Raw genomic sequence first — 18,727 nt, 5'->3', positions numbered from 1 at the left:
CTGCACAGTTTCTTAAATCCATCACCAACTTCCTCAGTGCTTCCATGTCAATGGCTCTGAAGCATCTCAACTGGGAAGACAGGCTAGGGAAAGTAAAATTAAGTTGTCTCGATGGAGAAACAATGCTTCTGTGGATTTCTTGTACACTTACGTAAAATATTTATTCAGTTTCTCTGCTGTTTCGGTGTCATTGACCGTACCATTATCAAAAACAATGTCTATGCCATTACTGCCGCCCAGATTGCATTAACTTTTAATTTTCTTCCACAGCTTCTTTGGATCATGTTGAATTAAACTAACTTCATTTTGGACAAATTTATTTTTCAAATTCTTTGATTCACGCACATAAATATTTCTCCATATCTTGTACGTGTTCCAGTTATCAATGCTTTTAGTACGTTTCGTTATTATCAGATATTGATCCCGTTTTCGTTTCATGGAAGCCAATTTAACATTATACCAAGGCTTGTTTCCAATATTTCCAATGTCAGACATTCTATTAGTCACTAACGACTTCACTGAAGAGCAAAGTGCTTCTTCTAGATTTTTGGCAGCCTCATGGAGAGAGGTTTGTTCTCCAATGTGAATTAGTTTGTTCCGTAAAATAGATTGTAATGTGCTTTTCGAATAGTTACTCCAACATTCATGCGTTTTTCTTTGTTTTATCGCAGAAACATCTACGTCAAAACGATCTAAAACCATACCAATTGTTTCATGATCCGAAATTTTGCTGTCAATAATAGTCTCGATCACAACATCAAAATTTGTAAAAAAATAGATCAATGGTAGTAGAAGTGGTTCTTGTAACTCTGGTGTGATCAGTAACTCTTTGTTTGAATCCGGTGGCTTGGGTGATTGCCTTCAACTCAGCGGATTTTGTATGGTCTGTCCAATCAATGTTAAAATCGCCAGTTATTACAATTCGGTTTTCTTCATGCAACAGAATATTTTGTAACCATACATCTTCTAAAAATACTAAAAAGTCTTTGTCACTACTGCTAGGCGAATGGTAAATTCCAGCTTAGACTCCAGACATCTCAGAACCATGAACTTCTACAGCTAGAAACCAATTATCTCCACTTATATCATAAGATATTTGTTTAAAACTCAACGAGTTCGAAATGTACATAGATACTTCTCAAGTATGCGCAGATCTGGACAAGCAATTCAACATTGTATATTCAACCACCTTAAATCCGTTTGGATCAGATATTTCCGTTAAGTGTGTTTCAACGAATAACACAATAAAGGACTGAAGATGAGGTGCAAACGCGAGAAAAAGATACTTCAGCATAAAAACTTAATATAGAAATAATTAAACTAACAATCTGTGAGGTCGGGTACAGATTATCAGATAATGTTAAAGCCATGACCAAAACAAAAGAGCATGAGCCTACCACTCACTGACAAATTTCGGGAAGCTCTAAAGAATTACTATAGAATTCGTTTTCGCGGATAATCCGCAAGGTGCCTGGGGAAATCGGCATTGCAAACATTAGGCTGTCAAAAAAGTCCTGCGGTATTTCCGCGAGGTGTCGTTGTAAGCGCGTAGTTCTAGTTGTATTCATTGTATCGAGTCATACTATAGCTTGCTGGAAAGCTATTTTTGCGCGAGTTAAATATTTTCTAGGGTTTTCTTTTTAAGAATAAAAGTTCGACTGCACTTGTCGGTGATGAAGTTAAGACTATTTTATTTCATCTCTCCAGGCTATATGTAAACTAACTGATGACAGTCCCGCGGTGGTTGTCCACTCAGCAGAAATGATGTTTGTTTATCTGCGGCGGCTCATATCGCTTCTCATGCGATACGCGATTATGCTGACGATGGGCTGGTTGTGTCTAGGGTTCAATCGTTAACTTCTCCCCCTTTAAGTGTGAGGTTCCATACGAAGAATTTCACTTAATGGTAATATTTGGAATCTCTTTGCTTCATCTGGGGCCTGCTTTTGGTGATTCATCTGGATTTTGACTTCTGATCTTCTATGGCGGGAAATGAACAAAAAGAAAATAATGCTTATGACAATGGGAGTAAATGATAGTCCTCCAAAAATTGTCCAATGTGGCCATTGTATACTAGTGGCGTTTAAACGGATTTCTTCCATCTCTTTTCTTGTCTCTAGGTGCAGATTATGCAAAAGATGTAAGCTCAGATTAACAACAATACGTTGTTTTTCTATAGGTATGCCATACATCGGCAAATGAATAGGTTCTCCAGTTATGTTCCGGTTATAGTTTGAAAACGTTTGGTTGTTAACTGTTACCTCACAGTTGTTGAATGAAATCAGGTAAGTACCCGACAGGTTCCTCTCGGATAAGCCAAAGTTGGTGTGCAGGGTGAAATTGTCTAACACATTCGTGATGAGATGTTGGCTGTCAATTGAAATGATTTCTTCCGCTGGGTTGGCTAGATAATCGCATTTTGCTGGTTTTCCGTTAAGCAGGTATGGTACGCATACTGTTGAGTCAGGTGTAATGTCTTTGGCATCGAAAATTCTTGGCTGCAGGCTGCTCACAATATAGTACTGGTCTTCATGATTAAGATAATTATGGTTGAAGATGTGGATTTGTTGACGATTGAACCATGTTGGTAGAATGAAGATTTTTCTGAAGATTCTCGGGTCTAGCTTTGGTAGTTTGAGTAAAAGTGCTATTTCATGTTCGTTGGTTACAATAGATGTAGTGACATAAGTTAATGCTTCAGCGGTGTTCCAAACAGTTACATTTTCTTTACTTAGATCTTCAATAATTAACTCTATTTCATTCTGGCTCAGTACTTGTTCATTAAGCATCCCTACTTTTGCTAGCGTTATTGTTTGTAAAATTTGATTTAATTTGTCATTCAGGAATTTTAAGTTCAAGAGTATGTTTACAGAATACAATTCAGATGACTCAAGATTAAGCAGTTGAATAGATTCTTTTGTTTTAAACACGGCTTCTTTCATTTGTAGTGAAATTTCTCTGTTGATTCTAACCTGCTCATTGTTATTGTTGATAAGGCCGTTGATAGAACTATTGATAATCTTGAGATCGTTAGCATCGGGGCTAGGTATTTCCATGCTGTTCCTAATTGATTCCATCGTTTTCTTCTCTTTATTGGCAAAAGATTTTTTATGTTTGTATCTAACTCATTGAATTTATCTAGTATAAGATTAGTAAACTGATTTGCTTCTATTTCATTGAATTTCGACTTTAGATCTTTTACGTGAACTTTGAACGGCTCTAATTTAAAATGATGGATGTAGTAATGATAGTTGATTTGTATTCGGCCGTATCCTTTGTCGTATATGAAAAGAGGTAGGTTGTCTGCCTTATGTACCGAAATCGTTTGTGCCATGCCAGGTCCAGAGATTTGCGTCAGTAACAGTATAAATGCCAACATGTCGAAACAAGAGTTGGACTTTTTGTGTTGATTCCTCGCTAACCTCGCTTGGTGGGGGGAAAATCAGGCAGCTACGTCGGGGTAAATCCTTTTGCCGTCCTTGATGGGCTGCTACTCGGGGTCCTAATAGCGATTGAGTTTAACAAACTCGGTGTCCTGGTTCCGCTTCGGTTTCGTGATGAAGGCTCGTTGAACCTAATTGTTGAATTTGATTTCTTCACTTTTTTACGAATTCACAACACAAAACCTTCTACTCTTCCCACACTGGCGAGGTCCCTATTCGGGCGCCAGTTAAATATTTTCTAGGGTTTTCTTTTTAAGAATAAAAGTTCGACTGCACTTGTCGGTGATGAAGTTAAGACTATTTAATTTCATCTCTCCAGGTTATATGTAAACTAACTGATGACAGTCCCGCGGTGGTTGTCCACTCAGCAGAAATGATGTTTGTTTATCTGCGGCGGCTCATATCGCTTCTCATGCGATACGCGATTATGCTGACGATGGGCTGGTTGTGTCTAGGGTTCAATCGTTAACTCGCGCTATAATATAGTCCTTGACAGTGTTTTGTTTGGTTAAGTCGTTCGTGAGTTATAGTGTCGCAAATATGGAGCAAAATAAAGAGAAAATCCGACATATTTTACAGTACTACTATGACAAAGGCAAAAATGCATCTCAAGCTGCCAATAAAATTTGTGCAGTTTATGGACCCGATACAGTTTCCATTTCCACCGCACAACGATGGTTTCAACGTTTTCGTTCTGGTGTAGAGGTCGTCGAAGATGCGCCACGCTCCGGAAGGCCTGTCGTCGATAATTGCGACAAAATCGCTGAATTAGCCGAGAAAGACCGGCATATTAGCAGCCGTAGCATCGGCCAAGAGCTGGGGATAAGTCACAAACCGTTATTAACCATTTGAAGAAGCTTGGATTCACAAAGAAGCTCGATGTATGGGTGCCACACACGTTCACGCAAAAAAAAACATCTTTGACCGTATCGACGCATGTGAATCGCTGCTGAATCGCAACAAAATCGACCCGTTTCTGAAGCGGATGGTGACTGGCGATGAAAAGTGGGTCACTTACGACAACGTGAAGCGCAAACGGTCGTGGTCGAAGCCCACTGAAACGGCTCAGACGATGGCCAAGCCCTCATTAACGGCCAGGAAGGTTCTGCTGTGTGTTTGGTGGGATTGTCAAGGAATAATCAATTATGAGCTGCTTCCCTATGGCCAAGCGCTCAATTCGGACCTGTACTGCCAACAACTGGACCGCTTGAAGGTAGCACTCATGAAGAAGAGGCCATCTTTGATAAACAGAGGCCACATTGTCTTCCATCAGGACAACGCCAGGCCACACACTTCTTTGGTGACGCGCCAGAAGCTCCGGGAGCTCGGATGGGAGGTTCTTTTGCATCCGCCGTATAGTCCGGACCTTGCACCAAGTGACTACCACCTGTTTTTGTCCATGGCGAACGAGCTAGGTAGTCAGAAGTTAGCCACAAAAGAGGTCTGTGGAAATTGGCTATCCGAGTTTTTTGCCAATAAGGAAGCGAGCTTCTATAACAGGGGTATTATGAAGTAAATGTAAAATTGTATATGGTAGCGGTTGTGTTAAAATGACTTGGAATATGAAATGATTTATTTCAATTTTCATAAATAAAAACCGATGAATGTTCCCACTCGAGAACGGATCGTCCGGTGTAAGCTGTCTGTTTTGTTGTGTTCATTTTCACCCAAGGAAAATTCATGTTGCGAGAAAAATTGGAAAAGTGAAGCAATATTCGAAAAATCAATTTCTACATATTGTATTAGTTGTTGTTAAACCAATTGAAATTCGCATTGAGGCATATAGCATCGTGTTCCGTTGGGTTTGAAGTGAAAATGGAAAATGATTATCAAAGAGTTTAACGAGGCAATTCTTCAAACATATTCAAATACATCATGCAACAGAGAGTTTAACGAAATCCTACCTCAACTATACGGTCGTGTCGCGGACTCAACCCTCCTGTGACTTTTTTTGAACAAATTTTCGTGAAGTGTCCTCGAGCGCTTTCTTTTCTCAAAATTTGGTTCTGCATTCCCATCCGGCGCAATCTGTGCCTTACAACTTCTTAATTTAGTCCTCTTCTTCACTTTCTTGACGTATGATTCATTTTTCGTCGCTTCTCTCGATGGACCCGGGGAAGCTTCTTATGATAGTTTGAGACTATGGTTTCTCTAGTGGTTCGACACTCCTACTCCTCTCCAAGAGGAGTTGCCATACAAATGAGACACATATTGCTGCATAACTCGAAAACTAATCAAGCAAATGGAACTAAATTTGGCATGTGGCGTTTTTAGGGTGCAATAAATGTGTCTTTCGTGTCCGCGAATTTTAGAAAAATGGAAAAAATGGAAAAAAAATGGAAATTCCGCCGTCACCACGGCCAAATTGGTCGAATTGCACTAGAAACTGCTGTTCCATCCACTGTATTCTCCAGATTTGGCCCCGTGCGACTTTTTTTGTTGCCAAACTTGAAAAAGTCACTCGCCGGCAGAAATTTAAATTAAATGAGGAGGTCATCGCTGCCACGGAGGCCTACTTTGCAGACCTCGAGAAAACGTATTTTTCAGATGGATTAAAGAAGTTGAAGCATCGCTGGGTCAAGTGTATCGAGCTAAAAGGAGACTATGGGGTGTAAATCGACTCTTCCGCCCCGGGTACGAAAGCTCCACTTGACGCCACTGCCAATGCCACGAGCTGAAGATTGGAAAAGAATTGGCGAAGAATATTTCGAAATATGGAACCTTTCCAACTCTAGTGGAGCAATCGATGGAAAGCACGTCGCTATACAATGTCCTCCAAACTCGGGTTCCTTGTATTATAATTATAAAAGTTTTCATTCAATTGTGTTAATGCCAATTATAATTTCCGTTTCATTGATGTTAGTGCATATGGTGGAATCAGCGACGGAGGGGTGTTTGCCAGCTCCGATTTCGTAAAACGCTTTCTTAGAAACGAAGTCAGTTGGCCTGGTCCTTCTATCTTACCTGCTTCCAATATAATATTTCCACATTACATTGTTGGTGACGCAGCTTTTCCTCTAAAGGCCAACCTTATGCGTCCTTATCCAGGTACACATCTTTCGGTTATTCATGAAAACTTCAGTAATCGATTTTCTCGTGCCAGAAGAACCATCGAAAACTCATTCGGCATCTTGGTTGCACATTGGAGAATTTTGGGAAAAACAATAGAATTGTTTTCTGAAAATGCTGAAAAAGTTGTGAAAGCGGCAACGGTGCTTCACAACTTTATCGGTGCAGAGGGTCGTGAAGGACCTGTGAATTTAAGAGAATGGCGTTCTCAACTTACACCTCTTGTTGATTTGCCAGCGGCAGAAATTCAAAAAGGAAACAATTCTAGTAGAGCTTCTTATCAGCTGCGTGACACACATGCTGATTATGTTAAAGATAATTCAATTAATTGTCCAATGAATAAAATAATTCAAAAATTGATAATATAACGTTCTTATTTGATTCTCGCATTCTCATTGGTTATAACTTTAAACATTTTAGGAATCAGAGAGTTCAACAGTCTCGTGCAATTGAAGAACGGTGTGACATCTGTTTAAGAACGCAGCCTCCAGCGATCTAGCAATCGATATCGGCATCTTCTCCATCAGTTCGCAAAGGAAGGAATTATGTCTAATAAGTTCAGCTGCACAAATTGTTTCCACCTTATCCATAAACTTCATGATGCGGTGATCAACAGCAGTGTGCTGCTGCTTGTTCTTTTTCCGTAGAGTTTAGCGGTCATCCTCGGTATTCAGTTCACGGGATGTTTCGCCGGAATCATTTCCACAACAATCGAAGATGGAATAAAAAAAATTCAGGGTTATAGTTGCTGGCAGTTCTACAATAAAAATTTACGTTATTGAAACCGTTGAGTGTCATGTTATAATTTACATCCTTTTGCGGATATTTGATTTCAAAAACTTTAATGCTGCAAAATATGACCATGATGGAACTGCAGGCGGTGCTGACCATGATCTTGAATCTTATGATAGCGCAATCATTTCGCGAACATATTTATCACGGAGGCTCTTCCTTCTTCCTTTCATCACTTCTACTATACAATAAACGCATAAAACAAATAACACAAGATGTCCTAATGAACAAAAAAAAAATTAACTGCAACCTACCTTCTTGTTTCAATGAATTTGCTATATCAGTCCAAATCTTTTCCTGTAAGTGGCTGTTTTTATACAGCCGATGTCCCTTCGATCAGAGGCACTCGTTTGTTTTCACCAATTCGATGAGATTTTTTTCAAACTCCATTTTTCAATGAATTTTAGATTGTTGGAATATTTCGTTTTTGTTGTGTTCACGGCATCAGTTTCATTGTTTTTAAAAACAACACGTTGGCACATTCGACGCAAGGAGTTTAGAACAAATGTTAGAGTTTAGTACAACGATGCTAATGACGCACCGCATCACTGTGGGTCACTATATGGAAACATACATATTCAAAATGATCTGTCAAAGCATAATTGCCGCGACGCGACATGTAACGCGGCATTCTGGTTCCACCTTTAGTCGCCGGTGACACTGGATGCGGAAAAGTGGTCGTATGAATTGTATGCAATAGTGAAAGTAAACAACCACATTGAGTTGTATTGGTGTGGTTACATTGCTTCCTCCTTGCTTCGTTCGAACTCGCCAGCTTCTATCGAACAAAATTGTTTGTTGCTCTTCGTCAGTTATTGTACAATCAAATTTTCGTACGTACTCCGAGCCAATGTCACCTTAAGGTAAGGTTGCATTGGCTCGGAGTACGCACGAAAATTTGATTGTACGAATAGAAACAAACAATTTTGTTCGATAAAAGCTGACGAATTCGAACGAAGCAAGAGGGAAGCAATGTAACCACACCAATACAACTCAATGTGGTTGTTTACTTTCACTATTGTATACAATTCATACGACCACTTTTCTGCATCCAGTGTCACCGCCGCCTCAGCCTTACTCCGTGAAACTGCGATGCAAACAAATTAACTTATCCAGACAGTCAATGCCTACTGTGATTCCATACACTCTTAGCTTGATTCAGATTCAGCAAAACCCGAAGAAGAAATGGTCCGATTTAAGCTGTTTGTTGTGTTCGTCTATTCGTCAGAAATTTTTGAAAAGCTTTGAGAGAAAGTTTGAAAAAAATATTCTCATTAGTTCCACTATGACATTGTTGTTAGTTCAATTGGATTTCGCATTTGCGGAATTAAGCTTCGTGTTCCTTTAGTGTGAAGCGAAAATGATTCTCATGTGGAAAATAAAAATTTACTTTTCTGTATTAAACATTTATTCCACGTAAAGGAGGAACATTTTATTTGTTAGTGAACCAAAAATGTTGGACGAAAATTGTGTCTGAAAATAAATTTACATTGTAGTGGTGAGTTTTGGTAGAAGTAATAGGAAACTTATAGTAAATGGAAATTGTAAAGATCAATCAATGGAGAGTTCTGCGACTGAACTCACGAACGTTCACTCGGTTAGAAGACGTGAATGTTCGGAAGAATTCATGTCAAAAAAATAATTTTGGGCGGTATGAAGTTCGCTGGGTCAGCTAGTTTTGAATGAAATTTCTCAGAAATACCCTAATAGCAGCGTTTTAATGCGTCCGGATTTTTTTCGTGTCCTGCATTGAAAAACGAAAGCACTTGTTTTGATCAAAGCAGATTGATGCTAGTCAACAAAACTCTATCAGTGTGCATGCAGTCATGGGACATTTGATTGCTTCCATAGTAGTGCGACAACTGAACCGTCGATTGCAGCAAATGATTCTATTTCAATTTGTTGATTATTTATTGGTTGACATCAGTTGCAAATATTTTGTCCAATGCCCTGTGAATGCTAACTCATAAATATTTTTTTTTCTAAATGTATTTTTTCGACTGTAACGAACGAGGTATGTTGAAAAAGTATAGCGACTCTCGAATTTACGCGGGTTACGTATGTTAGATTCTAGATTTTTTGTGGCTTTATGTTGGTACTCATGTCTCTCACTTACGCTGACAAGTTCGGCTATTTTGAATGTTCAGTTAACAACTGATTTTCTTACACGTGTTTTGGTTCATCTTCGATTATTGTCTATTGCCTATCTCTAGAGAAATCCCTTCGTAGTGCTGAAGAAAAATCGGCTATGGCTATGGAGATGCTTAATGGAATGGAATAGAATGGACCACTCTATTTACAAGACCTGTTCTAAAAGTATCATGATTTTTATATACCCACGGATTACTCATATTCGATTTCAGTTGTTGACGTGCTCGGGCTTCTGGCACGCTTTGCGTCGTTTACAACTTTTCGACCCTCCGAGAACATTTTTTTTGAACTCCGATAAACGTTTGTTTCGCTCTAAGGTAGATTCCCCAGATGTCACAATCAACATTCGGAATGTGTTCGCGCATTTAATTTTGTTTTTCACACAAAATTTGATACAGATTCTTTGATCCATTTTTGCAAAAATCGAAGATGAACCAAAACACGTGTAAAAAAAGCATTTGTCAAAAATTAACTGAACATTCAAAATAGCCGTACTTATCAGCATCAGTGAGAGTAATAAGTACCAACATAATGCCACGAAAAAATCTAGAATCGGAAATACATAACCCGCGTAAATTCGGAAGCCGCGATACTTTTTGAACAGACCTCGTATTGTTTATAAGCCAACTAATCTAAGATATACCATGTTTCCAAAACTGCAACAAGCATTATATTCAAACTGTAGAATTTCTCGCCAGCAGCACGCTTGAATCGTCCGGGATGCTGATCTGGAACTGCAGCAACACGACCAGATACGTAACCATTGTTGCCAAGAGCTGCAACAGAATATACCTCTATAAACTGAAATCATCTCTCAAGGGCCCCTCAATACCGATTTGAACAACGTTCTGTTCACGTCGAAAAAGCCTCCCAGGTTGATACTGGAAGGATTCATTTCCGTCGCGTGCAGGAACATATTGATCTCCGTTTGGGCGTCCGAATTCATCCAGCTCAGCTCGACCATCAGTAACTTCTTCTGGAAATTGGTCCTCACGTTGAACGATGCATGGTGTGCCTCATCGCAGATAAAAAACAGCAACCCGGTACTGCAGAAAGCTGTTACCGCTAGTCCTATATCCTTGATCCCGAAACCATTGGAGATTTGAGACATCAGACCATAGATCGAGAGGGTGATAATGAAGAATAAATACAAGCAGATAAAGGTAAAAGTGTAGCACGTGGCGAAGCCGGTACCACGTGACAGTTTGCTGAGACGGAGCCACAGAGCACGATACTCCGACACCATCGCAGCTGGTCCAACGTGTCTTAGAGCCTGCAAAAGAGATGTATTTCCTGTTGATATTTGAATCAATCTGAAACTATCGTCGATACCCGTTGGAAATCCACCGCGAGTTCGTTTGCAGTGGTGCTGATAGTTTCACAGGCCATATACCAATAGCCTCCCATCATATAAATGATGGTATCCAGTATGCAGTACGGGATGACCTGAAGCAGCTGAAAATCCGCCATTGTGATGTGAGTGATCGCTACCGAGACGCAGGACATAATTGGTAGCAAGATAGTAACCAGTAATGTTTTCGTTTTAAGCATGAGATTCAGCTCCCGGCCGGCAGTTTTACGATACAGAACCTGGAAGTCGGTCCAGTTGTTCAGGATTATCACGACCTTCCTAGTTTCGTACCACATCAGTGGTATAATTATGATCGGTGATATATTTACGATGAAAAGATAAGCGATGACCGCTTCTTCGAAGCGGCCTTCCAGTGTGCGAACAATGTTGATCCGTTCGATCATAATGTAAGCGACGTAAGTCTGAAATGATGATTCGTAGCTATTAAAGAACATCCGCGTGAATAAGCACTTTCGTGGCAACTCACCGTTAGCAATACGAAATATAGCATACAGTACACCATTGAGGAGCTCGCAAGAACGAAACCGAAAAATCCGTTAGAGGATCTTGAGAAAGGAAACAAACCCAACATGCGAAGAGTGAAGTATATCGGCTTAGAAGTATCATAAATGACATCCTGCGAGCGGAAAAATAATTCTGGTAGATAAATCAAACCATATCTATCATGATGCTTACACTTCCTATATTTCGGTCACTTTCCACCCCAAAAGCCTCTCTCGGTAAACTCGAAGGGAATCCAATGCGGTTTTGGAATTCGTTGGATCTTCTGGATTGAGCCATCTCATCGATGGGCTTCACGTCCAAAAATACAGTTCGAGTCTGCTGCTGCATTGTTTCGCTACCTCTTTCACCAAAAGCATACGTGATACTTGTCCGGCTTGATGATTTGATGAGCTAAGCAGTCAACAAAATGGAAAATCAATTATTCTTGAAAGTTTTTATAGACTATTGCAGAATTCAAGTCCGTTAATTAATAATTTATTGCCAGTTACGCTACTGCTTTTCGAAGGAGAAACTACCGTTGTCGATATGGGAAATTGTAATCCTCCAAAATCCATTGAGGTTGGTGGCTGCCATCAGCGTTTGACAAATTGGTCCGAAAATCACGTTGAATAGATGAACGACAACGGTCTATTTTAACCATGACCATCGCAACGGCAAACGGCCCATCGCTATGTGTTCAATTCCACCCAGAATCCTTCCAATTAAGCCGTATTCCAACGGGCGGTGGGTGGACGAACACTCGTATTGGGTGTGCGATAAAATCACACAATTCAAACGTTCAATAAATATCACGCACTTGAATTAGCACAAAACAACATATATTTTCATTTACAGGACTATTTACATTTATTTTACAGCAAAATCAAATTTGAATTATCGACGAACTACACTCAACAGACTATTCTACGGTACTATACATCTATTCTTCTACTCTACAATCTATCTCTCCTTTCTTCCTATTTTATCCACTTGACGAAAACCAAAACAAAACACCACACACATTTACGGCACTCACTGCCGTTCTCGATCGAGCGCACTCTCGTTGTTGTATTGCTGTTGTTTCCATATCGTTGTAGCTCTTATGTTTTCTGTTGTTCTCTGAGCGGTTATGGTTTCATCAATCCAGGGATGTAGTGTTGGGTGGATGATAACTCTCCAACATTCTCACCCACCCTGAAATTTCCGAAATGTCTGAAATAAAAAACCTCTTCGACAGGAAAGGGAGTGGGGTGCAATGGGATTCGAAGCTATGGGTTTAATTATCACGATCCTCAATTGGTAACATGCACAGTTTTTCCACCGGACGCTTCATTATACCTGAAGAAGTTTTGAGCGTCACAACTCGCACAACTCCATCGTCCCCCGGGTGAACCTCAACAATCCTCCCCATTTTCCAACGCATAGGGGGCTGGTTGTCATCCTGAATGATCACCAGCTTGCCAACTGCGATATACACAGGTGGTTTCCATCGCTTCATTCTCCCTTGCAGCTGTGCCAAATAGTCTCTGCGCCATCTCTTCCAGAAATCCTATAGACGTTTTTGAATCAACTGCCATTTGTTCAAACGATTACTGGGAACTGCTTCTATATTTTCTTCCGGGATCGCCTGCAGAGAAGTTCCGATCAAGAAGTGGGCAGGCGTCAATGGCTCTAAGTCGTTTGGATCCTCAGACATCTGTGTCAATGGCCTTGAATTGAGACACCCCTCTATTTGGACGAGTAGAGTGCTCATATCCTCGGGAGTCGCAACACTTTCGCCTAGAACCTTAAGCAGGTGGATTTTAGCAGATCGTACGGCGGCTTCCCACAAACCTCCGAAATGGGGCGCACTGGGGGGATTAAAATGCCATCGAATCCCTTGATTGGCACATTCCTTCGAAACTCGACTATGGTGACTACTATTTTTCAATAAAATCAGGAATTCTCGTAGTTTATTTCGAGCTCCGACGAAATTAGTGCCATTGTCGGAGTAAAGATTCGTGCACATTCCTCTTCTTGAGATGAATCTCCGCAATGCTTGCAGAAATCGGTCGGTAGATAGGTCATTTACAAGCTCTAAGTGTACCGCCTTCGTACACATGCAAACGAAGATTGCACCATAGGCCTTCACTGCTGGTCGTCGTGGGGCTACCCTTAGGTAAAGTGGTCCAAAGTAGTCAACGCCCGTTCGTGAGAACGGACGAGATACGGTGACCCGTGCTGATGGCAGCTCTCCCATAAATTGTTGGATTGCAGACGGCTTTGCTCGGAAACACCTCTGGCAGTGATGCACAATGTAGCGAGCGAGATTCCTTCCGCCCAATGGCCAATAGCGGAGTCTTACAGCTCCTAATAGTAGTTGCGGTCCTGCATGAAGCAGCTTCTCGTGGTAGTACCTTATAATGATTTGCGTAAAATGATGCCTAGCTGGCAAAACAACTGGGTGCTTCGTTTCTTCGGATTCCGCTGAATGCTTCAGTCGTCCTCCAACTCTTATCAACCCGTCCTCGGATATATATGGGTTGTACCATCGAAGCGGAGATTTTCGGGGAACCATTTCCCCTTTAGACAATGAAATCCATTCTAGATGAAAACATTCCTGTTGCACCCTTGAAATTAGCAGCCTTTCTGCCTCTTTCAACTCGATTGCGGAAAGAAATCTCGTGTCCTTACGAGTATTTATTGGTTCACGAAGCAGTTTCATCAACCTCAGCCAATAAGCTGTACACCGGATTAATACAATGAACGATCCAAACTTCCCAAAATACCAATCGTTGAATTCCACCATTCCAGAAGCAATGTTGGTTACTACTGTACGACGCTTCTCTTCCTCACCTTCTTCAACCGTAGAATTCTCTGGAAATGTTGGCCAATAATCGGGGCCCTTCTCCAACCAAGCTGGTCCATGCCACCAAACCTTGTTCTCAATGATGTCCTCAGGAGATATACCCCTGGAAATGAGGTCCGCAGGATTCTCAGCTCCTGACACGTGTCTCCACTGACAGCCAACTGATATTGTTTGGAATTTCGAAACCCTGTTAGCGACAAAAACATTCCAAGTGGATGGGGAAGCTGCTATCCAATGAAGGACACACGTCGAATCCGTCCAGAAAAACGTTTGCGCTGCTACTCTCGTCGAATCACGAATCTTCTCGAACAGTAAAACCGCAAGAAGTGCCCCACAAAGCTCTAATCTCGGGATGGATTGGGTTTTCATCGGAGCTATCCTTGATTTGGACGACAGTAATCTGACCCTAATAGTTCCACTCGAATCCATGCTCTTTATGTAGACACATGCTCCATATGCCTTCTCGGACGCATCTGAGAAACAATGTATCTCGACGAGGATCGCATCGGGTATGATCACGCAGCGTTCAATGCGTATTTCGTTCAATAGCGGTAGTTGTCGGTGATAACATCGCCAGGTCTCACCCACCGTCGAAGGGACTGGGTGATCTCAGTTCAAATTTTCGTCGTTCTCATCCTTTAACATCCACAATAATTGCATTATAATCTTGGCTCTGGTTATGACAGCACCCAAGAGACCAAGAGGATCGAAAAGCGTGGCAATGACTGATAGAATTTTTCGCTTGGAAAGTCCTGTGCTGGTGTCCAGTATCGGAATGTTGAACTGGAACCTGAATGTGTCGATGTTCGTCATCCATGTTAGGCCAAGTGTCTTCACTGACGGAAATGGGTCCAAGTTGATACCCTCCACGTCTCGAATCGCTAAGGAATCTTCTGCGATTTCCTCCAAAACCATCGGATGATTTGACGCCCACTTCCGGAGGTGAAAGCCACCGGAATTCATCATATTGTCGAGTTGAATCCTCAGCTCGATTGCTGACATTACTTCATCTGTACCGGTGATGATGTCGTCCATGTATACATCCTCGCACACCGCCCTTGCTGCTAATGGAAAACGACTGCCTTCATCCATGGCTAACTGCTTGAGAGTACGAGTAGCGAGAAATGGTGCTGGCTTAGTACCGTGCGTTACTGTGCCCAACTCGTAGGTCTCCGGCTCATCGTCGGGAGAAAAACGCCACAAAATAGATTGCAGGGATTTATCCTTTGGACAGACGTTGATTTGCCGGAACATCTTTTCCACATCGGCAATGAGCATGATCTGTTTCGTGCGGCACCGAATGATGATCGATCGTAGGTCTTCTTGGATCACTGGCCCCACCAGCAATCCATCATTCAACGATACTCCTGTTGAGGTTTTACACGAAGCATCGAAGACCACCCGTAGTTTTGTGGTAGTACTGGCTTCCTTGACTACCGGGTGATGAGGCAAATAACACCGTTGAACCTCACCAGAAACTTTTTCAACCTTACGCATATGACCGAGTCGAAGATATTCCTGCATGAAAGCCAAATACGGATCCCGTAAGTTGGAATCGCGTGATAATCTTCTTTCCGTTCCCTGAAGTCGACGTAGTGCGATTTCCTCGGATTTCCCTAGTCTGCTCAGAACGCCATCGTCCTTGGGCAAAGCCACTGTATATCGACCGTCCATTTCACGCTTTACCGTTCGCTTAAAATGTTCCTCACATTGAACTTCCTCCGGTGAATAATGATTTGTTGATCCAATCTCTTCACATTCCCAAAATCTAGCAATCAAGGACTCCAAACTTCCCGAAGCGGATATGTTGCAGTTGACCTGAATGGATTGACTTGGTACCGACAAGCCTCCACATACTACCCAGCCGAAGACTGACTCATTCAATGCTGGCAGTCTCTCACCCAACGAAATCTTTCCACCAGTTCCAAAAAATTCGAAGAAAGCTTCTATACCCAATACGATATCCACACCCTTGGATTGGAAGAATGCAGGATCGGCCAGTTCAATGCCCTTTGGAATCGACCACCCCTTTGTATTCACCGTCAAGGTCGGAAGATTCACCGTGACTTTCGACAAAACTAGGAAATCCATGTCTCGGCAGTATTCAGAAACTCGTGACTGTACCATCGCTCGAATTCGGTGTTTGACTTGAGTCGCTGCTTGTCCTATTCCAAGGACCGATATGTCCACCCTTTCTCGGTTGACATTCATCCGCTGACTCAACCGTTCGGAAACAAAATTACTTTCGGACCCTGAGTCCAATAATGCTCGGGCGGGGAACCTCTGACCGCTATCATCCACCAATATGACAACAGCCGTAGCCAGTAACACCTGGGATGAGTACTGCTGCGCAGAACAAACCGCTTTAGTTGACACGTTTGCTGTTTGTGTTGAACTTGATGCCGATGACCTTGTTTCCTTTCTATGCTGCTGATGGTTGCCCCTTGCGACCACCGTAACTTTCGTGGAACCTTCTCTATCGATCTTGAAGCAGACCAACGTATGATGCCGACCCTTGCAAGTCCGACAGGAAAACCTTGATTTGCAATCCTTCGCCTGATGTCCTACCCTGAAGCAATTGCGGCAGAGCGAATGGGTTCTCAATAATGCGTCTCTTTCCGCTACCTCTTGACGTTGAAACACTGGACACTGATACAACGGATGATCTCCTTTACATGCCACACAACGTGCTTCGGAACCTTGCACGCTGCTGTAACTTGCCTTTGTAGACGCCGGTCTTAGTTTCGAATACTGTTGTGGTCCTCTGGAATCCACCGATTTACTGGGAAGAGATTCGAGTACTTGAACACGCCGCCGAATGAAATCCGTTAAATCAGACAGCGTGTCTTGTTCCTTAGTCGATGAGAATTCCTCCCAGCCCCTACGTGTTACTGGGTCGAGTCGTGCTGTGAGTATATGAACCAGCAATAGATCTTTGTAGTCCTCTGGTTCTACCACTTGATCCAAATTTTTCACGACCCTCTCGAATCCCTCTAGTAGTGTGTGAAGTTCGCTGACCGATTCCCTAGTCAATGTTGGAAGATGAAACAGTGCTTGAACTTGACGCTTCCGCAACTGTTTACTATTGTCAAACCGCTTCAACAACATTTCCCAGGCGATCTGATAGTTGGCCGTCGTAATTTTCAGCGGGTCTATCAGGCTCTTCGGTTCCCCCTGAAGACATCTCTTGAGGTAGTGGAACTTTTCCACTGCTGGCAACTCAGTTTTATAATGGATGAGCGAAGTGAAGAGGTCACGGAAACTCAGCCACTCATCTATATCCCCATTAAACGACGGTAGACTTATTTGAGGAAGACGCACACGATCAGCACCAAAACCAACTGACTCGTTTGTTCGGACGGACTGCTCTAGTACCAATGGACCCCGCAACCTTTTGGATTTGTCTACGAGGAATGATTTGGCTCGATAATATCTATCACTGAACTCCTGTCGTTCCTTATCGTATGATTCCTCATCCGCGAGATAATCCTCATGTGCCCTAATCTCAACTAAAGTGTCACAAAACTTCTCCCATAGTTCATCAATTTTCTCTAAACGGATGTCAACATCCGTAACCGTTGACGTTTCCTCATAGTCCTCCACGAAACGCCAGATGTCGTTGATGGAAGCCTGGACATCGTTCAACCTCGCTATGAGCAGCTTCAGCGATGGAGCCTTCTTGGCAGCGGGTATCATTGGCGGCATGTTGATCTCACGTTATCGGTACCGTTAGTGAAAAGGGATGAAATGTGTTGGTAGTAATCGATCGAAGTCCTAGCTCCGCTAGGCATATCCCAGTGTAGTTTACCTTAAAACGTAAACGTGTGCACCAAAATAATTATGGTATGCAACAGCGCAACGTTGAATCCTTGATCGTCACAAGAAATAATGATCTTCACGCTCCGACAGGACCAAGGGTTGGGAGAAGAAGAGAGGTATGCTATGTAGTTTTCCGTAAACTAACTTTGGCGGACATATACCGTTCCAACTCACCCACAGAAACAATAGTCGCACCAATTCCAAACGATAAGTTGATTATGCTCAACAGCAGCGAATAATCAACAGCCAAATACCAATATTCTCGCAGGGATCAGTGTGTAGGAATGAGTCGAAGAGGATAAATTTATTTAAAATGGTGTATTAATCTTAATCTTAATACCGATGATGATGAAGACGGATCGATTCGGTGACTTCCACTAGTCAGTGCTCCAGACGGTTCCAGATCCGGTTCGAAGGACCATAAATGTTCAATTCCACCCAGAATCCTTCCAATTAAGCCGTATTCCAACGGGCGGTGGGTGGACGAACACTCGTATTGGGTGTGCGATAAAATCACACAATTCAAACGTTCAATAAATATCACGCACTTGAATTAGCACAAAACAACATATATTTTCATTTACAGGACTATTTACATTTATTTTACAGCAAAATCAAATTTGAATTATCGACGAACTACACTCAACAGACTATTCTACGGTACTATACATCTATTCTTCTACTCTACAATCTATCTCTCCTTTCTTCCTATTTTATCCACTTGACGAAAACCAAAACAAAACACCACAC

The 18,727-nt window shown here is 42.0% G+C and overlaps 3 protein-coding genes across 4 annotated transcripts; all 3 read right to left on the bottom strand.

Moving 5' to 3' along the window:
* Nucleotides 1–9,240: 9,240 nt before the first annotated feature.
* LOC129777562 (gustatory and odorant receptor 24) lies at nt 9,241–11,660 on the bottom strand. 2 transcript variants are annotated; one of them, XM_055783911.1, is made up of 6 exons: nt 11,503–11,660; nt 11,294–11,443; nt 10,983–11,228; nt 10,788–10,910; nt 10,288–10,728; nt 9,241–10,231 (listed from the first exon to the last, which is right to left on the bottom strand). In XM_055783911.1, exons 1-6 carry the CDS (start codon nt 11,656–11,658, stop codon nt 10,130–10,132), a joined length of 1,218 nt encoding a protein of 405 aa, XP_055639886.1. In that variant the 5' UTR covers nt 11,659–11,660; the 3' UTR covers nt 9,241–10,129. The 2 variants fall into 2 exon arrangements, with proteins under 2 accessions (XP_055639886.1, XP_055639885.1); XM_055783910.1 differs by having other exon boundaries at nt 10,788–11,228.
* Nucleotides 11,661–12,859: 1,199 nt separating this feature from the next.
* On the bottom strand, nt 12,860–14,587 carry LOC129774459 (uncharacterized). Its single transcript, XM_055778199.1, has one exon. It carries the CDS (start codon nt 14,585–14,587, stop codon nt 12,860–12,862), a length of 1,728 nt encoding a protein of 575 aa, XP_055634174.1.
* A 180-nt stretch (nt 14,588–14,767) lies between these two features.
* Nucleotides 14,768–17,863, bottom strand: LOC129774458 (uncharacterized). Its single transcript, XM_055778198.1, has one exon. It carries the CDS (start codon nt 17,861–17,863, stop codon nt 14,768–14,770), a length of 3,096 nt encoding a protein of 1,031 aa, XP_055634173.1.
* Nucleotides 17,864–18,727: the final 864 nt, after the last annotated feature.

Source organism: Toxorhynchites rutilus, chromosome 3 (assembly GCF_029784135.1).
Source record: "Toxorhynchites rutilus septentrionalis strain SRP chromosome 3, ASM2978413v1, whole genome shotgun sequence".
Classification (NCBI taxonomy): domain Eukaryota; kingdom Metazoa; phylum Arthropoda; class Insecta; order Diptera; family Culicidae; genus Toxorhynchites; species Toxorhynchites rutilus.
The sequence above is the reverse complement of the archived record's forward strand: the minus strand, read 5'-3'. Positions and strand labels throughout refer to the sequence as shown.